The sequence below is a fragment of the Cyanistes caeruleus genome, chromosome 3, assembly GCF_971803275.1.
Source record: "Cyanistes caeruleus chromosome 3, bCyaCae1.hap1.1, whole genome shotgun sequence".
Taxonomy (NCBI): domain Eukaryota; kingdom Metazoa; phylum Chordata; class Aves; order Passeriformes; family Paridae; genus Cyanistes; species Cyanistes caeruleus.
In genome coordinates this window covers 72,021,097-72,040,858 of record NC_141703.1, presented here as the reverse complement: position 1 = coordinate 72,040,858, position 19,762 = coordinate 72,021,097, and the positions used below count along the sequence as shown (strand labels likewise).

General features: G+C 39.1%; 1 protein-coding gene across 4 annotated transcripts in view; it reads left to right on the top strand.

The window, feature by feature from the left end:
* Positions 1-2: 2 nt before the first annotated feature.
* The window catches only part of MPHOSPH8 (M-phase phosphoprotein 8), a 28,922-nt gene continuing 9,162 nt past the window's right edge, over positions 3-19,762 (top strand). For all 4 annotated transcript variants that reach the window (XR_015284766.1, XR_015284767.1, XM_023918732.2 and 1 more), the window contains exons 1-9: positions 3-378; positions 4,051-4,206; positions 5,105-5,950; positions 10,114-10,210; positions 11,884-12,009; positions 12,096-12,184; positions 13,325-13,465; positions 14,266-14,352; positions 16,235-16,389. Coding sequence is in view for 2 of the 4 variants with exons in the window: in XM_023918732.2 (XP_023774500.2) it covers positions 61-378; positions 4,051-4,206; positions 5,105-5,950; positions 10,114-10,210; positions 11,884-12,009; positions 12,096-12,184; positions 13,325-13,465; positions 14,266-14,352; positions 16,235-16,389 (2,015 nt within the window). In the remaining 2 variants the exon portion in view is untranslated. The remainder of the gene's footprint in view (positions 379-4,050; positions 4,207-5,104; positions 5,951-10,113; positions 10,211-11,883; positions 12,010-12,095; positions 12,185-13,324; positions 13,466-14,265; positions 14,353-16,234; positions 16,390-19,762) is intronic.

Sequence of the window (19,762 nt, the reverse complement as noted above, 5' to 3'; positions counted from 1 at the left end):
GCTGCGCGCGCGGCCATTGGCCGGAGCGGCCGCTGCCCCGCCCCCCGCGCCCGGGCGCGGATGTCGCAGGGCTTTGCGCCCTTGTCGTTCGAAACTCGGCCCAAGATGGCGGCGGCGGCCGGGAGCGCGGCCGAAGCAGCGGTGGCGGCCAGGCTGGAGGGGGCGGAGGGAGAGGAGGAGGAGACGGCGGCCGCGGCGGCGGAGGATGAGGAGGACGGGGAGAAAGACGGCGAGAAAGACGGCGGTGGGGCGGGCAAAGCGGCGGGTGCTGCGGCAGCAGTTGGCGGGGAGGCTGGCGGCGGCGAGAGCGAGGAGGACGAGGAGGAGGGGGAGAATGTGTTCGAGGTGGAGAAGATCCTTGACGTGAAGAACGAGGGGGTGAGTGCGCGGGTCTTTTACCCTGAGCGAGGAGCACGTGAAAAGAGTAATCACGTTACAATTGCAAAGTTAACCGTGCTGTGCATGGTTGTGCAGGGAGGCTTTTTGTCCCTTGTTCCAGATTCAGTCTCTTCCGCCAAAGATAAGTCTTCACTAAGTTACTGGGTTTTGTCTGCGTTGTTAAACTGCTCTTGGCTCTTAGGGCTGAACTGCGGTAGTATTTTGATGTGAAATGTTTTAGTGCAGAGATGGGCAGGGTCGAATATCACAGAACTTAGAGGTGTTTTCAAGGTATCTTGCCAGGGACCGTGTTCATATGGAAGACGGGGGAAAACCTCCTAAAATAAGAGAATCTTCTCCTAATTAAAATAATAAACTATAGTGATCTTGCATTGTTTACACTGAAATACCAGAGTTTCATTTGTTTCTTTGAAAGCAACCTAGACTAGTTGAAGTTCTTGAAAAATTTTCCTAAACCTCAAGTAGAAAAAATAATTAACACTCTTTTTTTTATGATTTTGTACCTGAAAGATTTTTATTTTAACTAATCTATGGTTTTTATTTTATTCTTTAGACAAGTACATGACATTATAAAATTCTGTCAAAACCATGAAAAAGATCAGTCTTGAAAGCTTTAGGCTGGAGAACCTTAAGATCAACATTTTCTTCGATATTTGTGATGTTATTAAATTGCACCTCAGCTGAAATATGTTGATGTCACAAGAATATGTTATGCTTTCAGGGTATACAGTATTTGTAGCTTTGCCTATATGAAGTTGGTCAGCATAAGTCATGCTTGAAAACAAGAGGATTCCTTTTTCTTTTTGTTTCCTTTTCTTTGCACCCACCCCCAAGTGATGGCACCTGAAATCTATAGGTTTAGGTGGGACATACCATTAAAGAGTACTGCAATACATCAAGTACCATCTCTTGAAAGTGTTATTGGCCCATGCTGGTAAGAGTGTGTCTCCTTTCCATCCCCCTCCAAGCAGCCTGTTGTGCAGCAGGTTCTGAGTTTCCAGGCTGGGTCAGTGCAATGAGCTTCAGCATGTGGGTGTACCCAGCACACGTTGGATTGTGGCTCTGTGGCGTGAGCTCCAGATGCATCAGGTGCCCTCTCGGTTGCTCTGCAGCAGAGCCTGTGCTCACGGGCTCCACAAGCACAGGGCGAGGCAGGAACTCGTTCTCAGGTGTAACTTCCCAAATGGCTGGGAAGAGCCGTGTGTCACCACAGAGTGAGTCAGCCACTGTCCAGCGTGGCATGAGGCCAGGCGGGGTGTTCTGTGTCACAGAACAGAAGTGTCACAGCTGGAGAGCCCTGCACAGCTCTTCCCACACACAGTACTGGTGTTACTGGGCCTGGCAGTAGTCGTAGGATGAGAAACAGCACTCCTGGGTTTGGCCTGGGGAGTTAGAATTGTGGATAAATAAAACATTAATGTGTCCTACTCAAGAGAATAAGCATTGAAAGTTTGGAAATGTAGTCTGTCCATGTATCAATAAAGCCTTTTTTACTGCATATCTGTTACACTAAAACAATAGGCTCTGGTGCAAATTATTCCCCAGTGGAAGCGGGAAATTTTAACTCTGCTGTTTAATGACATGGTGGTACCCCATGTTGGTTCTATCTCATCACTGGTTCTCACAGAAGCTAGAGCAGTATAAAAATGCTTGGAAGCATTCTAAGTGATAAGAGGAAAAAAACAACCCAATATTATAGTCAGAGTGTCGATAGGTGAGTGTAAGTTTGCGTTTCTTAAGTGTGAGAATCAATCTTCAGCCTTCACCTGAATTTTGTATCACTCTCCTAAGCTGCATTTTTCTGTCACTCTCCATGTACGGGATGTAGTCGTTCAACAGCCAAATGGTTTTGCGTTTGCATTAGACTTTATTTTATGCAGCTTTCTCAATTAATGAGAAAAAGGACTTGTAGCTTATTTGGTACCTGAGTTACAAGGATGTACCTAACTGCAGCTGGCAGAAGTCCTGCCTCTGAAAGGGGATAATCCTGTGCCACCAGGCAGGTGGGAGTCCAGCTGCCTAGGACACGGATTTGCAGGAAAAGGAGTCCCCACAGACAAGTAAGATGAACATGAGTCAGCAGTTCTTGCAGCAAAGAAGGCCAGAAGCATCCAAGAGTGTAGCCAGAAGATCAAGAGATGCTTCAGTCCCTCTTCTCAGAGTGCTGAGAAGCGCTGAGTACTGTGTGAAGTTCTGAGCTCCCCAGGACAGAAGAGACATGTACATACCGGAGAGGAGGGTGATGAAAACAGTTAGGAAGCTGAGAGCTGGATTTGCTTTGTCATAAGAAGAGAAGAATCAGGGGAGATCAAAGTAGTATCTGTATCTAGCAGGAGGATGTAGAGAGGACAGAATCAGATCCTTCTTGGGGGTACACAGGGAAAGGATGAGACAGAGAATGGACACAGCCTGGAAGACAGGGGAACCTGCATGGATACACCGACTGGGCAGATATCTGATGTAAGCGGTGCTGCTTTGAGAGGGCATTTTACTTGTTAGTTCTGGAGAGCTCTTTTAACCTAACACACTGTTATGACTGTAATGAGAAGGTGTTGCTTATTTTGTAAGTAGTGCCAATAGAAGAGAGAAAGGAAGGAAGAAGGGAAGAAATACAATTTTTAAAACTTAATTCCTAAATGAAGAGAGATGAGTTAAGCTCAATTTTAAGAGAAACGTTAAACTAAGGTGTTTGAATATAGGCTGTTTATTTATTTAGATGTCTGTGAGGCAAAATACAGAAGATTGTAAATAGAGTTGGCTGCTGAAGTGCAGTGGCATGTGTATACACTTGGTCAAAGGTTAATTATGCTCAGGCAGATTTATGCATAGACATTTAACAGTCAGTGCCAAATGGCAGTTCTTCTGAAGATTCCTTTCTCCAGGCTTGGTTAGCATTGTAAGGTCTGTCAGAGCATTATCAGTCGATGTTTGAAAGCAAGAGGTACTATTTTGCCTCTGTAAAGGTGCTTTCCTTAGCACATTTGCTGAAAAAATTAATTTTTTAATGGTGAAGGACTTTGTAATTTAGTACAAGAAACTAGATAGAAGACTCCAAGGTGCAATTTTATCCCTCAGTGAAGTTCAATACTGTTGAAACAATTGATCTCAGATTTTTGTATGTAATCTATCAAAATCTTTGTAACTAAGTCCACTGAGATGCACACACTATGATTTTTGTCTAGGTTTAACTTGATCTCATTGCTGGGATTTTTTCCTAATTGTTGGTATTTCAGTTTATCAAAAATAGAATTGATTACAAATGTAGCATAAATTATAAATTCCAGTATGAAACTTGGTGAATGGTATTAATTAGTTAGAAGTCTATAGGGCTTATATCAAGTAATTCAGCAAAGAGAAAGCAATCAAACTTGAATTTTTTATGGTAGAAGTATTAAAACTTTAAAAAATAGTTTCATAAGTGTCAGAAAACCCATTTTGATGAACTGACTGGGAATTTATGATATGTACATTTGTAGCTCTGGTTCTGAACAAATGTTATATACTGCAAATATTTTGGATAAAACTATTCCAACTACAGAAATACTGTTTTTTATACACACATAATTGTGTATCCACTGACATCCTCAAGAACTGACTAGCTGATGCAGTACTATGCTATATTGTATTAAATGTTGTGTGTTTTTCTTGCAGGGTAAAACTCTCTATAAAGTCCGGTGGAAAGGATACACCTCTGATGATGATACCTGGGAACCAGAGTTTCACTTGAAAGCCTGCAAAGAAGTGCTTCTTGAATTCAGAAAAAAGATTGTGGATAATAAGCCTAAACCTGCTAAAAAAGACGTACAGGTGTGTTTCAACTTTCAGTGTCTCACACTGGAGACATAATCCCTATCTAGACTCTACTAATGAGAGGAGGGGAGAAGGGAAGGCATTTGAAATGTGGAATTAAGAAGACTTAAGGAATCTCACCTAAAACTGCTTTGTTTCTTGTGAAACTTAATATTGTTGCTGTTGTCTGGTAGGGACTTTTTTGCTGAGAAGTTTGCTTGTGGACTAAATCCATCTAAACTTCAGTTCCATTTCTAATGGGACTATGTAAGTAATATATGGTCATTTTAGGGTTTTTTTGACAACATAAATAACCCCCTTCCCCTACCCACATGCATATTGTCTTGTCACTGAAGCTGAGCACACTGTTCCAACCACCCTCCTGCTTTCTGTAGGAGATCAATGAGTTTTAACATGTAATCATTAAATTTAGTAAGAGAGGAATACAGAAAGATTAGATGCCAGGGGGCATAATATGGCTTTTTCTTTTCTTAACTGCTCAGACAGTTTGAAACATAAGTGATCCTTTGAAAAGGATCCTTTTTGAAAACTGGTACCCTGCTTCTGGGAAACCTGTAGGTAAATCCTACAAAATCAGATAAATTATTTTTGATGTAAAACAGCTCAGATTCAGTTCTCTTCTGAATTTGGTTGTTGGATGTGTAATTGGTTTACTTGAATTGTTTGTGTATTGATTCTCTTCCAAACAGTTAGTAATGCAATTTAGGTAACTAAGATAGAATTGTATTGTCACATTCTGCAATTTGGCAATGAGGAATGATCTTGGCAGGGATCAAAAGATTAAAGTGCTTAAAAATTTACTTTTCCCAAGCACAACCACTACCATTTTTTTATACTTTCTTCTAAAGTGATAGTTTATTGGGGAAGGAAAAACTATTTTTTCTTTGCCTTTTAGAAACTATCTCTAAATGATGATATATTTGAAGCAGAGTCTGACAGCGACCAGCAAAGTGAAACAAAAGATGATGTTTCACCAAAGAAGAAAAAGAAGAAGTCAAAAGAGGGAGAAGATAAAAGTTCAGATGACCTGAAGAAGAAAAAATCTAAGTCTGCAAAACTCAAGGAAAAACCCAGAACAGAATGTGAGAATTCCTCAGATACTTTGGTTTTAGATTCAAAGGCAAAAAAAAGGGCTTCGGAAACTAAGGAAGATTCAAAGGACCCAAAGAAGCAAAGGAAAGAAGAAACTAAAGAAATCAAGAAAAAGAAGGGAGAAGTTAAAGATTCAAAAATAAAATCTAAAGAAGATTCTAAAGAAAATAAACAATCACAGAAGGAGAAGCATGGAGAGGTTCAGTTTGAATCAGAATCAAGCACTGTAGATTACTCAGTTTATCAAGGAACTGATAATGAAAATTCAAACATAAATTTTGAAAATAAAGACGAGAAACAAAAGGTAGTAAGTGAAGAAGAGAGATTGGAACAAGAAATTGATGAAAAAGATGCCATTACTGATAAATATCTTGATGGATCAGCTAGTAATGAGGATGATAGTATTGATACTAGGGCTAAAAGAAAGAAGAAAAAAATTCAGAAAGTAGAAGACTGTAGAGAAGAAGGTGGAAAAGTAGAAATTCAGGATACTCATTTAGAGAAGAAGAGCATGCACAAAAAGCAAACAGGTCAAGAAAAAGTACCAGGAGAGCTGGAGAAAGTGTCACCTGTTCCTTCACCAGTGCAGAAGGGTTTGAAATCGAGCTCTGCTGAAAGGGTGTGCAAGCCCACTGATTCTCCTGAGGAGGTGAGCATGGTAGGATGGTGGCTGGGGTGTAAAATCAGTCATTTCGAGGTACAGATACCTCAAACCACAACTGTTCATGATGGCAAAGAGAAAAGTACAAATTGGAAATGTACTGAGCTGCATGAATTTAAAGAAACAGCCACTGTGCAATGTATAACAGAGACTAGGAAATTTCTGGATTCTGAACACTCTAAAGGGAGGAATTCTTTAGGAGAGGAGAGCATATTTAAGGATAAATTTCTCCCATATACTATGGCATCTTAGAATGAAGTTTCCTGTTCTTGCAAGGTATCCTGTTGTTTTTGCTCTCTGAGACATTGGCCATTCCATTAGGGCTTACATGTGGTTGCATCTGCCTGAGAACTGGAATGGTGAAATCACTTCTGAAGCCCTGGTGTCCAAGACAATTGTGTAGTAGGCTTGTTTTGTTAGAGTTCCTGGTGTGCTTACAGCAAATGCTTAGTTTCATGACATGGTTTCATATTAAATAGAAATAGAAATGCCGTGCCTGTTGTAAGAAATGAGCTAAGCAAATACCAGGATATTTATTTTTCCTTATTTAATACAGTAGGATTTTAAGAAAAGCAGTATTTTAAAGGCAAAAGAAAAAAAAATGACAAAAATAAAGGTTTACTGTAATGTTCTGGGAATGTAATTTCAGATGCTTCAGCCTGTTCTAATACAGTTAGCAGTTCATAAAACATTGAGCAGCCATGTTGTGATTTAACAGGATTGCAGCCTGTTACACACCTTGATACTAGGCTGTATCCCATGTCTGAGACTGTGGCTGATGACGGAGAAGGGAATGTGACAAGCACAGAGTGAGTCCACGCAGGGACAGCCGAAGTTTATTGCTGGGTGCCCCCTTTTATAGGGGCTTCACATTTCCCACAAAACATTTTCCCAAAAACGTGTTTCTACAAACGCGATTGGTTAAGAGTCTTAGCTCTGCCCGGCTCCCTGGCCAATGATGCAGGTGCGTCTGTGGTTCAAAGGGATTGGCTGCAGTCCCTGTCCAGGTTTGAATCTGACCAATCAGTTACATGCCTAGGGACTGGTTTACTTCTGTTCTGTAACAAACTAGGCGCGTTGAGTTGAGTTAAGCCAAATTACCTGTGCAGCTATAGACCAGCTGTAGCTGTCACAGTTCCCCCTTTCTGTTTTAAAATTGCAAGGTGTTCTCTGTCATCCCTCTGCAAGGACCCTTTGCAGATAGAATGACAGGACAGCATGGTGACACGTACGATCCTACCTAATTGGACAAGCTTAGCCTCTTCCAGCCAGTGATGCATCCCACATATCAATGAAGATGTTATGTTCATTCCCAGGAGCTGTCAGGTAGGATTACCAACAATATGACCTTCCAAATTGGCATGCCACAGGTTTACTATTAGGAAGTTACAACTTAATTGAGGAAACATTTCAACTTTTAAAACCATGGGAAAAGGTACCAACAAGGAAAACAATCTGTTTTAGTTCAGGTCTCCGACTCACATCCTTAAATATATAAAATCCTCAATTCCTCATCTTCAAATATATAAAATGTGCGTGTCCTTAAATAAAGTCCTTAAATAAATTTGTCACCTTAGATGTCCCAGATCTCTATGTATCAGTTGCACAAGTTGTCTTAACTCACTGCGTCACGACATCTGCTGGAGCTTCATCAGGAAGATGTCTCTGGTCCTGAGCAGGACGTAGGGCAGGGCAGACACAATTGGCAAGTATCCATCGTGTTCCGGTTTCTATGGAAACACAAGCATACCCCCATCCCCATGTAATAAGATCCCATGGACCTTCCCACTTACTAGTCATAATATCTTTTTACCAGTATTTTAGGTTTCGGTGACTGGGCATCATCAGATTACTGCCATGATAGGAAATTATTTAAGATAACTGGATTCTGGGATTGTTCTGGTACCGTTAAGTGATTCAAGGTATAAACAGCTTTTGCTACACTGCTCTGTGGGGTCTCATCACACATTCCTCCTTCTTGTTTTTCTAAAACGCGCTTTAAAGTGCCATATGCTCTTTCGATGATGGCTTGTCCCATTGCTAATCAGGGAATACCGGTGATGTGACACACCCCAGAGTTATAGGAAGTGTCTGCTTTTATGTAATGTATATGTAGGTCCATTATCTCTTTTGATGTTATAAGAGATACCCAAAGCAGCAAAGGCAAATTGCCAGTGTATGATGGCATCCCAGCCTTTTTCTCTCAAGTGTACTGATGCCCATATAGCTGAGGCATAAGTATCGATTGACACATGCACATATTTTAAACATCTGAATTCAGGAATGTGTGTAACATCAGTCTGCCAGATTTGTAAAGCTTTTAAAGCACAGGGACTAACTCCCATCTGTAGCGCAGCAGTGTGGCCCTGGCAGTCTGCACAGCTATTGATTATATTACGAGCCTCTGTAATTAATTGAAGTGATATGGTCCTTCATTACCCAAATACTTTACCTATAGTTCAAGGCTGTAGTGTTTGTGAGAATAGAGAAAAGAATAGGAAAGGTCTTTGGAATTCTGTTCTGTTTACCAGTTGTATAAAAATCCTGTGACCTTGACCAACAATAAATCAACAGCAAAGTGGGTTTGCTTGTGGCTCTTCAGTTAGCATTCTCAGTAAGTTGTTTCTATGCTTTTCTTGGGTTTGTGCTCCATAGAAGGTCATGCTCCAAGGTACCAAGAAAGTATGGAAGGTGTTCTGCTCTTAGCTTCTTTTGAGTGTAGAAGGCTTAATCAGTGTTTTCTGTAACCAGTTAGTTGTTCTCTGCAGCAGTGTGGACTTGCATGGCAGGGTTTGGTGGAGAGGTCTGCAGGGTTTTTTTTGTTCACTAAATTATCGGCCCAAGTAGATGATACCTTTCAAAGAAAATCACCTATATTTCAGGTACCTGACTTTCTTTATAAAACACCAACCATGTCAATCTATAACACAGTATTTTCTTTTCGGGGTCAGTTTCCATGCTGAACCATTCCTTCCATTTCATTTGCCTCCAAAAATAAATGTGTGTGTTGTGCATCTGATCAGCATTAGAAATCTGGAATAGAATTCAGGATTACTGATTTTAACAGCCCCAGTGTAGCAAAAATCCGCTAGTCCCTTTAGTAAGTTATGGATTTCCTCTTAAATACCAAGCATCTGGCAGGATTAGCAGCTGCCTGTGTTAGCATTAATCAAGTCAGTGATCAAAAGCTGAGGTTTGTGGAGGGAAGTGAGACAATGAGGAAAGCAATTAAATGTCTCAGCTTTGTTAATACATGATGATACACCAAATTAACCTGGTTTAATTAAGGTTTTTGCTATGTCAGATGGTAGCATAAATATGAATTATTGTGAGGACTTCTTTTGGGGCAGTTTTTCCAGAAAGACAGTGCTACTCCCTCTGCCAGGTTAGTATCAGAGACTGATACAAAGCCATGCCTTGTCCAACCTACTCTGCAATGAATTTGCTGAGTGAAGAGAGAAGATTACAGGAGAAGAAAAGGCTAACTTTGCTAGAGACAGCTGAATTCCATTTTGGCAAATTTGATTATATATTTACATCTACAATAAGTTTTTTTTCTGTGATATTAGATACTGCTAAGGTCAGACTTCTGCAGGAGTATCATGAGTTTGGGTGGATTTTGCTGAGTGTCTGCTTTTCACAAATAACTGTTGCCATAACATTCTGTCTGTGTAAATTGGAAAGCGTGGAATGTTTTGTGTCCAACTGTCAAGCTTTCTCAGTTGAGGTTCAAGTCAATGCTATCAGAATGCTTCAAATGCAGTGCAACAAAATTGTTAAATGCTCTGAAATAATTGCATTCTATTCAGGTTCACTATTTGGAACAAATGAAAAGTTCATCATTTTGAATTTCCTTCTAAGTGCTGGTGTTATCTGCAGCTCTTCCATAAAGCAACTTGAATGGCTGGGATGCAGTAAAACTATGAGTTGAAGTTACTATGTTCAGGAAATAATACCCCTACTGTCAGGGAAGAAGCCTTCACAGACTTAACTCCTAACTCACCTGTTTAATTCTTAGGAATGTCTACAAGACTGTTGCATACTGTTCAGTGGTATTAATTGTAAATATACTTGATTGTTGGAGTGGTGAAAGGAGTTTGTTTTACATTTTTTCTCTACCACTGAAATTTGATCTTTGTTTTCAAATTTAGGAAAGAGAAGTAAAGAAAACCGAAATTAAAGAAAAATCTCAAAAAAAAGAGTCTGAAAAAGAAGAAAAAGTCAGAAAAGAACAGAAGGTCCTAAAAAGTAAGTGCTAACTTCTTGAAACAGAGAAGGGAATGACTCTTCAGGGCATTCTCTTCTTATTTCTATAAGGGCAGATGTTTTGTAGTTTTGTAACACCCACACCCCAGAAATAAAGAATTCTGTTTTTATTTTAGGAAGCAAAAGTCTTCTGTTTAATGGCTTTGCTAATACGTGCTTCAGGCGAATATTAATATAAGTTTCATGTATGAAGCATGGAAGTATATAGAGGTCTCTGACATTTTTGTAGACAAGTCAAGATTTTGCCCTTTTTTATTTGACAACTGTGCTTCTCTGGCATGTGACAGTAATCTTTTATTTTTTAGAGGAATTCATCCAACCATTGACTATTTTCAGAAGTGTTATGACAATATTATGCATATATATTTTTTATATTTAGAAAAACTAATGGGGGTTCCCATCAGACTAACATCTTGCCTCCTGCTTCAGCCAGAGATGCTTTATATCATACAGCCCTGGATGACACACAGCGAAAAATGTCTAGGTTCTGTTTCTACTCCTAATAGTATAATGGATTATTAGTGTTACTGCTCTTGATCTCAGAAAAACTCTAGACTACTTTTTTCAGGATAAATTCTTTCACTAGAGAAGCACCTTTTTCTGAAAGTGGCATAGATGCTTACAGTGCTTAGGAAAAGTAGTAAGAAGCAGAATTATTAATGATTGTTTCTGTGCAGCACTTGTCCTTTGTCTGGTCATCACAAATACTGAACTGTATTTTAGAAATAGTAATTAATGCACAATTTTAAACTGCATTTCTTAAAAGGAAGATGGTACCATGTTGAAAGCAGTCAGAACTCACACTTACCAGGGTAGGTGGAGGTGGATTATCTCTCTCTGACTTCTGTCTTATGTTCAGCTTGCTCTGTGCTCCAATACTTACAGAAAGAGAACAGATCTTTTCTAAATGGACGCTGGTCGTTTTCTTAAATTTTCTTATGTAATAGTCTTTAGTGGCTCAAGTAGTCATTCTTGGCAACTGTCTCAATATTCTAGGCTTTAAGGTCATCAAAAATGCATTTGAGTTGTTTAATGTAGCTTCAGAAGGAAAAAAAAGGTAAATATGAGAATAGCTGCAAAAGAGAAGCATCTTTGCTAGACTATAAATTCATAGAAGAGTTAAAAGGGCAAGGTATATAAGGAAAGGAGAAATATAAGAGATGAAGCAGACACATGAACTTGCATTGCTGCAGAAGGTGATTGAGAAGTACTGGGTGTGAGTCATATGGAGAACACTGGTAGATGAGATTTTCTGTAATCCTGCTTGCGTCTCTAGTGCTCCAGTTCTTGTCTGCAGGAGGTTGAAATGAAGTTTTCTTTTGAAGCTCACTGATACCTTTTCAGTATATTTTCAGTGCTTCTGCTACTACAGTGATGGAGTGTTCACCTTCCCATAATCACTCAGCCTTATTTATTACAACAAATTAACAGTTTCTTTCAAGTAAAAGTGTTTTATGTTTGTTTGTAATGTAGCCTTGCTGCTGAGAACCAGTCTTTGCTGACTGCCAGAGTTTATTAGAATGAAAAATAGCAGTAGCCGTTTGTTAAGCTGCTGATCATTGAAGCAAGGGCAAACATTCATTAGCTTGAAAATTTACAATTTGCTACTTATTTTACTTTTTTTTTTTCCTTTCACAAAATTAAATACATGCTAGATGGCAAGCAGCAAGTTCTGAGTTTGGGTATGGACATGCAGTTAGAATGGTTGACACTAGAAGAATTCCAGAAGCATCTTGATGGAGACGATGAGAATCATGTACCAACAGAACCAATATCAAGTAGTGAGTATTTTCTGGGAAGGAGGTCTATTTCTTAGCTTGCATTTCAAAGGCAAATACCTTATAACAGCATTGAATTTATTTTCTAGCTCTCCTGAGAGATGCTGTTAAAAGTGGAGACTACATGACAGTGAAAATGGCGCTTTCTTCAAATGAGGACTATAATTTGGATCAAGAGGTAATTTTTGTGCAATAGAAGTATTGGAAGACAGTAGGGGGGAAGAATACAAATTTTGATTTGTATGAAAAGCTTTCCCCTCTTGGGTTTTAGCAGATTTCCATATCACCTGGGTAAAAAAGCACAAGGTGTCAAAAAGGAGTACAGACTTGGAAGTTTCAGTATTTTTATCCATTTCTTCCAAGAAAAAATGAAGTTTGATAGAACCATCCCAGTAGCTTTCCACTCAAATTGCCCACTGTATTTAACTGACTAAATGTGGAACTTTGCATGCTATTAGGAATTATAACCACCAGTTCAAGTGGCTGAACTATGTAAAACATTGTACATGGGAAATAAAACTTAAAAAACCCAAAAACCTGAAAGTTATTTGATACACTGGTACCATTTCACTTCAAAATTAGTTTTCTGCCAGTTTGTCATCATCTATGTTCTTAATGGGTTTACTTTCAAGGATCTATTTTCCTGTTGAATAATATTGTAGTTCCATTTTTGAGTTTTAAAATCTCCAATACTGCTATTTTCACTGGTGATCCTGTATAGTTCCATTATGTAGCATTTTGAGAACTCCACATTATGCTAAGACTTCACAGTCTTTTGTAAGAGGTGTCATAGGGAAGATGCCAAATAAACTACTGAGGCCATCATGTGTTCTGTGAGTTGTAAAGGTCTGGTGAAAAATGCAGGAATGAGTGAGGAGACTGGCTGGTCACAACGTGCTTTGTACTTACACTCTGATAAAAATCAAAAAGCAATGCTGTGGGAGCTGACTTGAGCCATAGTGTTCTTTCTCCAGGGGTGCTGACTTCTATTTCCCACAGTCTAACTGTCTTCCCCTCTCTCAAATACCTTACAGCCTTTCTTCCTGGTTTGTTCTGGTTTTCTTGCTCCTTTTTCTGGTCCTCAGAATGGCAATGGATTTTGCAGATTACAGAGCTCAGAGTGTGAGACCTGCAGGCCAGAGAAGTAGGAGGTGATAGTTTGCTGGTATCTGGCAGCCACATATGTGTGAAGTCTTCTGCCAGGGAGGGAAATATTTGTGAAACATGTTGATGCACTTGAAATTTTTATCTTCCAGCTTTGATTTATCTTGAAGTATTTCTTCATTATTATTTTTAATGGCAATGATTCTTGTTCCAGGACTCAAGTGGAATGACCCTGGTAATGCTTGCTGCTGCTGGAGGGCACGATGACCTTCTGCGGGTGCTGATCGGGAAAGGAGCTAAAGTTAATGGGAGACAGAAAAATGGAACAACTGCATTGATACATGCAGCTGAAAAGGTTGGCTTGGTTATTGTGTATTTGTGGTTCTGGGCACTTTTACTTACATTTGAAGGTGGTGCACAATTTTTTACCTTTGGGTATGGTGCCTAAAAAGTGGTAATCAAGATACAGCAGAGTGACCTTAAATGCATCATTTCAGTAGCTGTGGTTATTGTGGTGTAAGTAAGTTCTGGTCACAAACCCTGCCCTGAACAGAGAATATCATAGGAGGAAAAGTGGAGGCAAAGGGTATTGCTGAATTTTTTGTCTGAGAGCTTAACTCCTTGTGCTAGAATTGCTTGCTATGATGTCTGGCTACACAATATCCAAACTGGAGACACTTAGAAAGAAAATCTCTGATTAAACAGGATTCGGTATTTTTAAGCAATTGGGCAATGGACATAGTGGCAAGCTCTTCCCAAACTAAGACCAGCTAAAGCAGTAAGTTAGAGCAAGTCAGGGTTTTGTGGGTGCACTCTTCTGATCAGGTTGGTCCCTGTGCTTTCCCATGTACAGTAGATAGAAAGCCAGAAGGGAGACTCACTCCAGTTTGGTGGCAGATGCAAATACACTGCTTCCTTCCTGTGATGTTTATTATTGCAAGATTTAGAAAAAAAAAGTAAGAATTGTAAATAATTTGGGCTATCTACTTGCCTAAGTCTGAACTGCTCTTTATTAGTCATGAGAGAGAACAATGTTAATTGTGCCATGACTCATGTTTTGAATTCTATGGATGAATTTTAAATAAACAACATTTTATATTCTGAAACAAAATCAGAATATTTTTTAGTTACTTGTGTTGTGGTTTTTTTCCCCAGAATTTTCTAACAACAGTAGCTATTCTTCTGGAAGCTGGAGCATATGTGAACATGCAGCAGAGCAGTGGTGAAACTGCCTTAATGAAGGTAAATTCTGTGTTTGTCCTACATGGTTTAATAGGACTACTTTTGCCAAACTAATAAAACATAGAAATATGTTTGTAGAATTGATTTCAGAAACATGTACCGTATTTGAAATAAAAGTACTATTCATGGTTACTCTAAGCAGAGTTTTAATCCATTTCTTTAATGTACTGTAATATCTAAACAAGAAACACAGATGCCTTCAGCATGCAGTGCTAAATGTGGCTCATCATCCTCTTCTGTCGTTTGAAGAAATGCAGATGTGGTCTTCCAGCTGAGATAATCAGATTTTCAGCAGGAGGAGAAAAATTCCCAAAAGGAAAATCTAGCCTATTTACAGTCTGATTCCCAGTGCCTGTTCTGCACCATTACTCCCACAGGCACAAAGGAATTTCTTTTTTTTATGGGAAAATTCTAATACTCTTAAAACAGTCTGTGCTTTAAATATTTTTTTCTTTATGTGGATGAATTTCACCGAAGTTTTCCCTTTGCATAAACTTGCTGAATTTATATGTAGGCTGTTTGTGTAGTTTGTTTGCCGAATTACAAAAGCTTTCCTGCCCAGACAATGTGGTATTGTTTCTGTTCTGCACTCTTTGAGGCTTAACAAGTGTGGGGATTTTGCATTTTCTCTGAAGACAGCAACTCACTTGTGGTTTCCTCAGCCAGTTCAGTCCAAAATCTCTTCATAATTTGGCCACTTCCATGAATCTCAGTCTTGACCTTCATTGTTTTTAAACATTTTAAACATTGTTTTCTGTTAGTCTTTGATGCACAGCAATACAAACCAATTAGCAGCCTACAGTGCCTTATTCCACGTGGTTTTTTCGTAATGCAGATACAAAGAATGGGATCTTCATTTCCATTAACTGTCTGGGACACTGTTTGCCTTCTGTGGATAAATCTATTAATGTGTTTATCAACTCACTCTTATTTAACCTTAGGAGTTTGATCATTTTTTTTTTAAGGAGAGAAAAAAATCTGAGTACTCAATTCCTTTCTGTCAGGTAGTGTGAGATTTTTCTGTGTTTTTTGATTTGAGGAAGGCAAGTGGGTTGTCCTTTTTATGGAAGATGAAAGATTGAAGGCACAGATCAAAGATCAGAGCAGAGATGAATTTCAGAAGCTGTCTTTTGAAAGCTCTTAAAAAGATAAAAATGTTGTGTCTCTTGTGCCTTTCCCTAATTTATATGAGTGAAATGTTTGAAAAAAAGTGACCAAGAGCATGCATTTGCTTTCTTCAAAGTAAAACTTTTTTTAGATTTTCCTGTGCTTTTTTTAAGTCTGTGGTTGATGTGCCCTGAAATTCTTGCTGTAAGTAATAGTGAACAGTCTTGAACATTTATGCAGAAGATAAAACTGACTGTCTGACACAGCTACATACCAGTCTGGGACAAATTCTGTAAATTTACTGCATACCCAGAATACCATTTTAAACTGAGATGCATAGAAAAACAGGCACTTGAAAATGTTACTTTAACCATTTCCAAATAGTTCTATAGAAACATATTTACTCAGGTAACAATTGCAATAACATTTACAGTTACTGAACTCCAGCAGATTGCATGTTTTCACAGAACTTTTGGGGTTTGCTTTATTTATTTTTATTTTTTTTTCTTAATTATGTCTGCTTGGTAATCCTGAGTGTTCTGCTTCCCTAGGATTGGGTCTGTGGTATTGCCTGGATAAAGGTGAAGTATTTATGGAGCGTGTTCCTGAGTTTCAAGTTGTAGTACCATTCACAGAGCAAATAGTTGAATTTCTGAATTGTAACTAATTTTGGATTTTAATTCACTTCTGCAGTTCTGCTTACTCTCACGTTATGCTCTATTCTAACAGGTTTGTCATTGTTTTCTGTCCTTCCACCTTTTCCCTTTCTGTACAGGCTTGTAAAAGAGGGAATTCTGATATAGTTCGGCTCATGATTGAAAGTGGAGCAGACTGCAACATTTTGTCCAAGCATCAGAACAGTGCCATGCATTTTGCTAAACAGTGCAATAACATAACGGTGTACGAGCAGCTCAGGAACCACTTGGAAAAGTGAGTAAACTGTACTTGGAAGTTTGTTCTGCTGAAGTTTTCAGTGCTACGCATGTCATAATTCTGGTTTAAGTCAAGGAAAATGTCAGGAAAGAAAACAGATCTGATTTGGGCAGAAAGCTGACTAATAAATCATGTGAAGTTAAAATTTTGTGAGCCAGCATAATTGGCATACACTTGCTCAAGCACTAAGTAAAAGCACAGAAAGGAGAAAAAGGTAATTCCTAGAAAGATTCCTTTAACTTAAGATACAGCAATTGTGAAAACTTAGAAGTGTATAAGCACTGGACCATTGAATGTAAGCTCTTAGAAGGACATGCTAAATAAAATACCTTACTAGAAAGCATAGGAAAAAAAAAAATCAAACAAAAGAACACCAAGCAGAAACACCATGAAAAATCTGTGCAGGTGGTTGTGGTGTTGGACCTTTAAACGTCAGCTATGAGCTGAAAGTGCCAGGGATAAAGCTTTCATGCCAGTAGATGATGGAAATCATCATCATCATGCAGAATGACTGAAGACCAGTGCAGTGTATGTGACATGTAAAGTGTTGATGTCATATGGTCATGCAAAAATACACTGAGCTAAACTGAGGCAAACATACAGAGAAGGAGCAAGCTCTTGAAATACCCATTTGGAGAAATACTGTAGTTAAAGTATATGGGCAGAAAATGATAACCTGCAATCTCTAAACTTGGGGAACACTCAGGGAGGATCTCAGGGCTTCTGCAGCAGGTGAGATTTTGCCATGAATGTATAGTTAGTGCTGGAAGAATACTGTCTCAGTGCAAGATTTTTTTTCTTGTTTCATGATGATTTAGTCCTAGTGATTTATCTATGTAATCTAAGGAAATCTCTCAAGTAGTTTGTAATCCAAATTTACTCTCTTCCAGTGCACAGAAAGCCCTGGCTCTTTTCTATGTCCTATCTCTTGCGTTTCCCATCAGCTGACTTAAGTCTGTCTTTACAGATACTGCCTTGTAATGGTCAATTTGTATCAATCAAAAAACACATGAAGTGACAGGGTAAAGGGAATGGAGTCAGGTTGTTCTTAGTGGTTCCCAGTGACTGGACAAGGGGCAGTGGCCACAAACTGGAACACGGCAGGCTACCTCTGAGCATTGGGAAATACTTTTTTCCTGTTGAGGGTGATGCAGCACTGGCACAGGCTGCTCAGAGTGGTTGTCAGGTCCTTCAAAACCTTCTAAAGATATCTGGACATTGTGAGGTTTCTGTCAGCCCGCTTGTCAAGCCTGTCAGGGTCTCTTGTGGATGACAGAAATATATCAGAAGCTATCAGCCACTCCTCCCAGTTTAGTCTCATCTGCCAAAGTGCTACGGGTTCACTGCACCATCCTTTGGGTCATTAATGAAGTGTTAAACAGGACCAGACCCAGTATTGATCTCAGGGATGCAACAGTAGTGCTGGTTTCCAGCTAGATTTTTGTGCTACTGATTTTTACTGAAGTAATGTGTTTGGATCCAGTTTCATACCAGGAGGATAGTATTGCGATGCCACTGGTTTTAGTGCCCTGTAAAGTTTGTCTGAGATATTGTAGATCACTATATCAAACTTCAGTCCTGAGGAGATGAACACTCTAAGGAATATTTTTCTCTTGTAGAATGCTAAAAGGAAAAGTGCTAAAAGCATAAAAGCTAATAATTATTTTTCAGAAACTGGAAACCTGCTGAAGTGATCAGGGTAGCTGAAGTGGGTGAATGGAATATGCTGATTCTTGCCTAGGGAAGCAAATCATGACTTGCTAGTTAAGGTTTTGAAGGCAACACCAAACATGCAGATAAGTGATCTGGTGTCTGCTGTTTTGGTGTAGTGAGACTTTGTCACTCATTCACTATTTGATGCCTTTCCAGTTTCTTTCCTATTTGACATCTGCTACCTTCAGTTTTGGCTAATCTAAATAATGAGTTTTTGAAGATCTTGACCATATAATTTTGCCAGTGAAGTGGCAATTGAAATTAAATATGATGATTGCAAAGCGATTTGTGGGGGTATCACTGTGCTGATGTAAACTATACAGGGAGTAACACAGCTCTTGCTAATTCAGGAAGCTTTTAAAATCACTGCCTGAAAATACCAGTTTAGTACTTTTTGTCAGTCATAAAGGAGGACAATATAGTAGTAGTGAAGCTGAAAATAAAATGATTAAAAGGTCGAAATGTAAAATCAGGAAACAGCAACAGAAAATAACACAAAACCATGAGACAGGTTCTGCAGGCCATCTTGCTAAATGATCTAGTGATAGGTTTGAAGTGGAAGAATTTTTTGCACAACAAAACTGAATCATGGATCTCATTGTTGCAGAATGCTGTGGTTAAAAATACATGGGATTTTAGAAGGGATTAAGTAGATCTAAGGAGATGTGATTTGGCTGCAGTTTCTAGTTTTGGATGGCTCTTAATCAGATTGCTGGAAAATGGGACAGTGTAGCAAAAAAGGACATCTGTTTAATTTCTCATATTTAATATGGCTTTGTCAAGCATCTGGAGAATAGGCTACATGGGCTTTGGGGCTTGCTTAGACAAGTTCTTGTGGTTTCTTTCCAACAAAACATTGAAGCTTTAGATTCTGCAGAGGATAGTCTCAGTTAGTAGGGTAATAGCTTAAAAAGCTACAAATCTGCCAGAGGCAGGACCTCTGCTGTGCTAAAGCATTTAAAACCCATTTCTGGCAAAACAGTTCTCTGAAGAGGATTACTGAGTAATCTGCCTGCAAAGGTGCCAGACACCGGCGGGTGTCTCTCTTTGAAGGTTGGACTGCCACTCCCCCTGCCTCCCTAACCTCCAAAAAAACCAAACAAAACCCTCACTTTGTCTATTTCATTGATAGAATGGCTACTTTTTCATTGTTTTATTCATAGAGTTTAACTAAGAACTGCATTTTTCCAGTAGTATTGCCAGTAATTATACAGGGATGTACTTTTTTATTTTTACTTGCAGGCAGATTGATAATTCAGTCAGGCTGGGGAAGTGGGGATGTCTGTTTATCCACCATGTATATATTGCTGTTTCTGGGATATCGTTCTGTATATAAAGCCTTCGAAATATGTGGCTAGTTAGATTCTTTTATTTTTTAATCTACTGTAGTGAATTTGTATTCACATTTTATTTTTTTGGACCCATTAGCTGAATTTCACAAACACACTGCTGATAAAATACTTTATTAACGAAGTATTGGGACCTGTGGTTCACCTATGCATAAATGCTAGTGAGGAAGGCATTCACCCCTGAAAATCGGGAATCTTAAAAAGGTGATCTGGAATCCTTTTTGTGTATGTGTGTGTCAGCTCTCACCAAGCCTCTGTCTGGTAAAATATGTCACTGTGTGAAGCACAGGCCTAACTCGTCTGGTTCT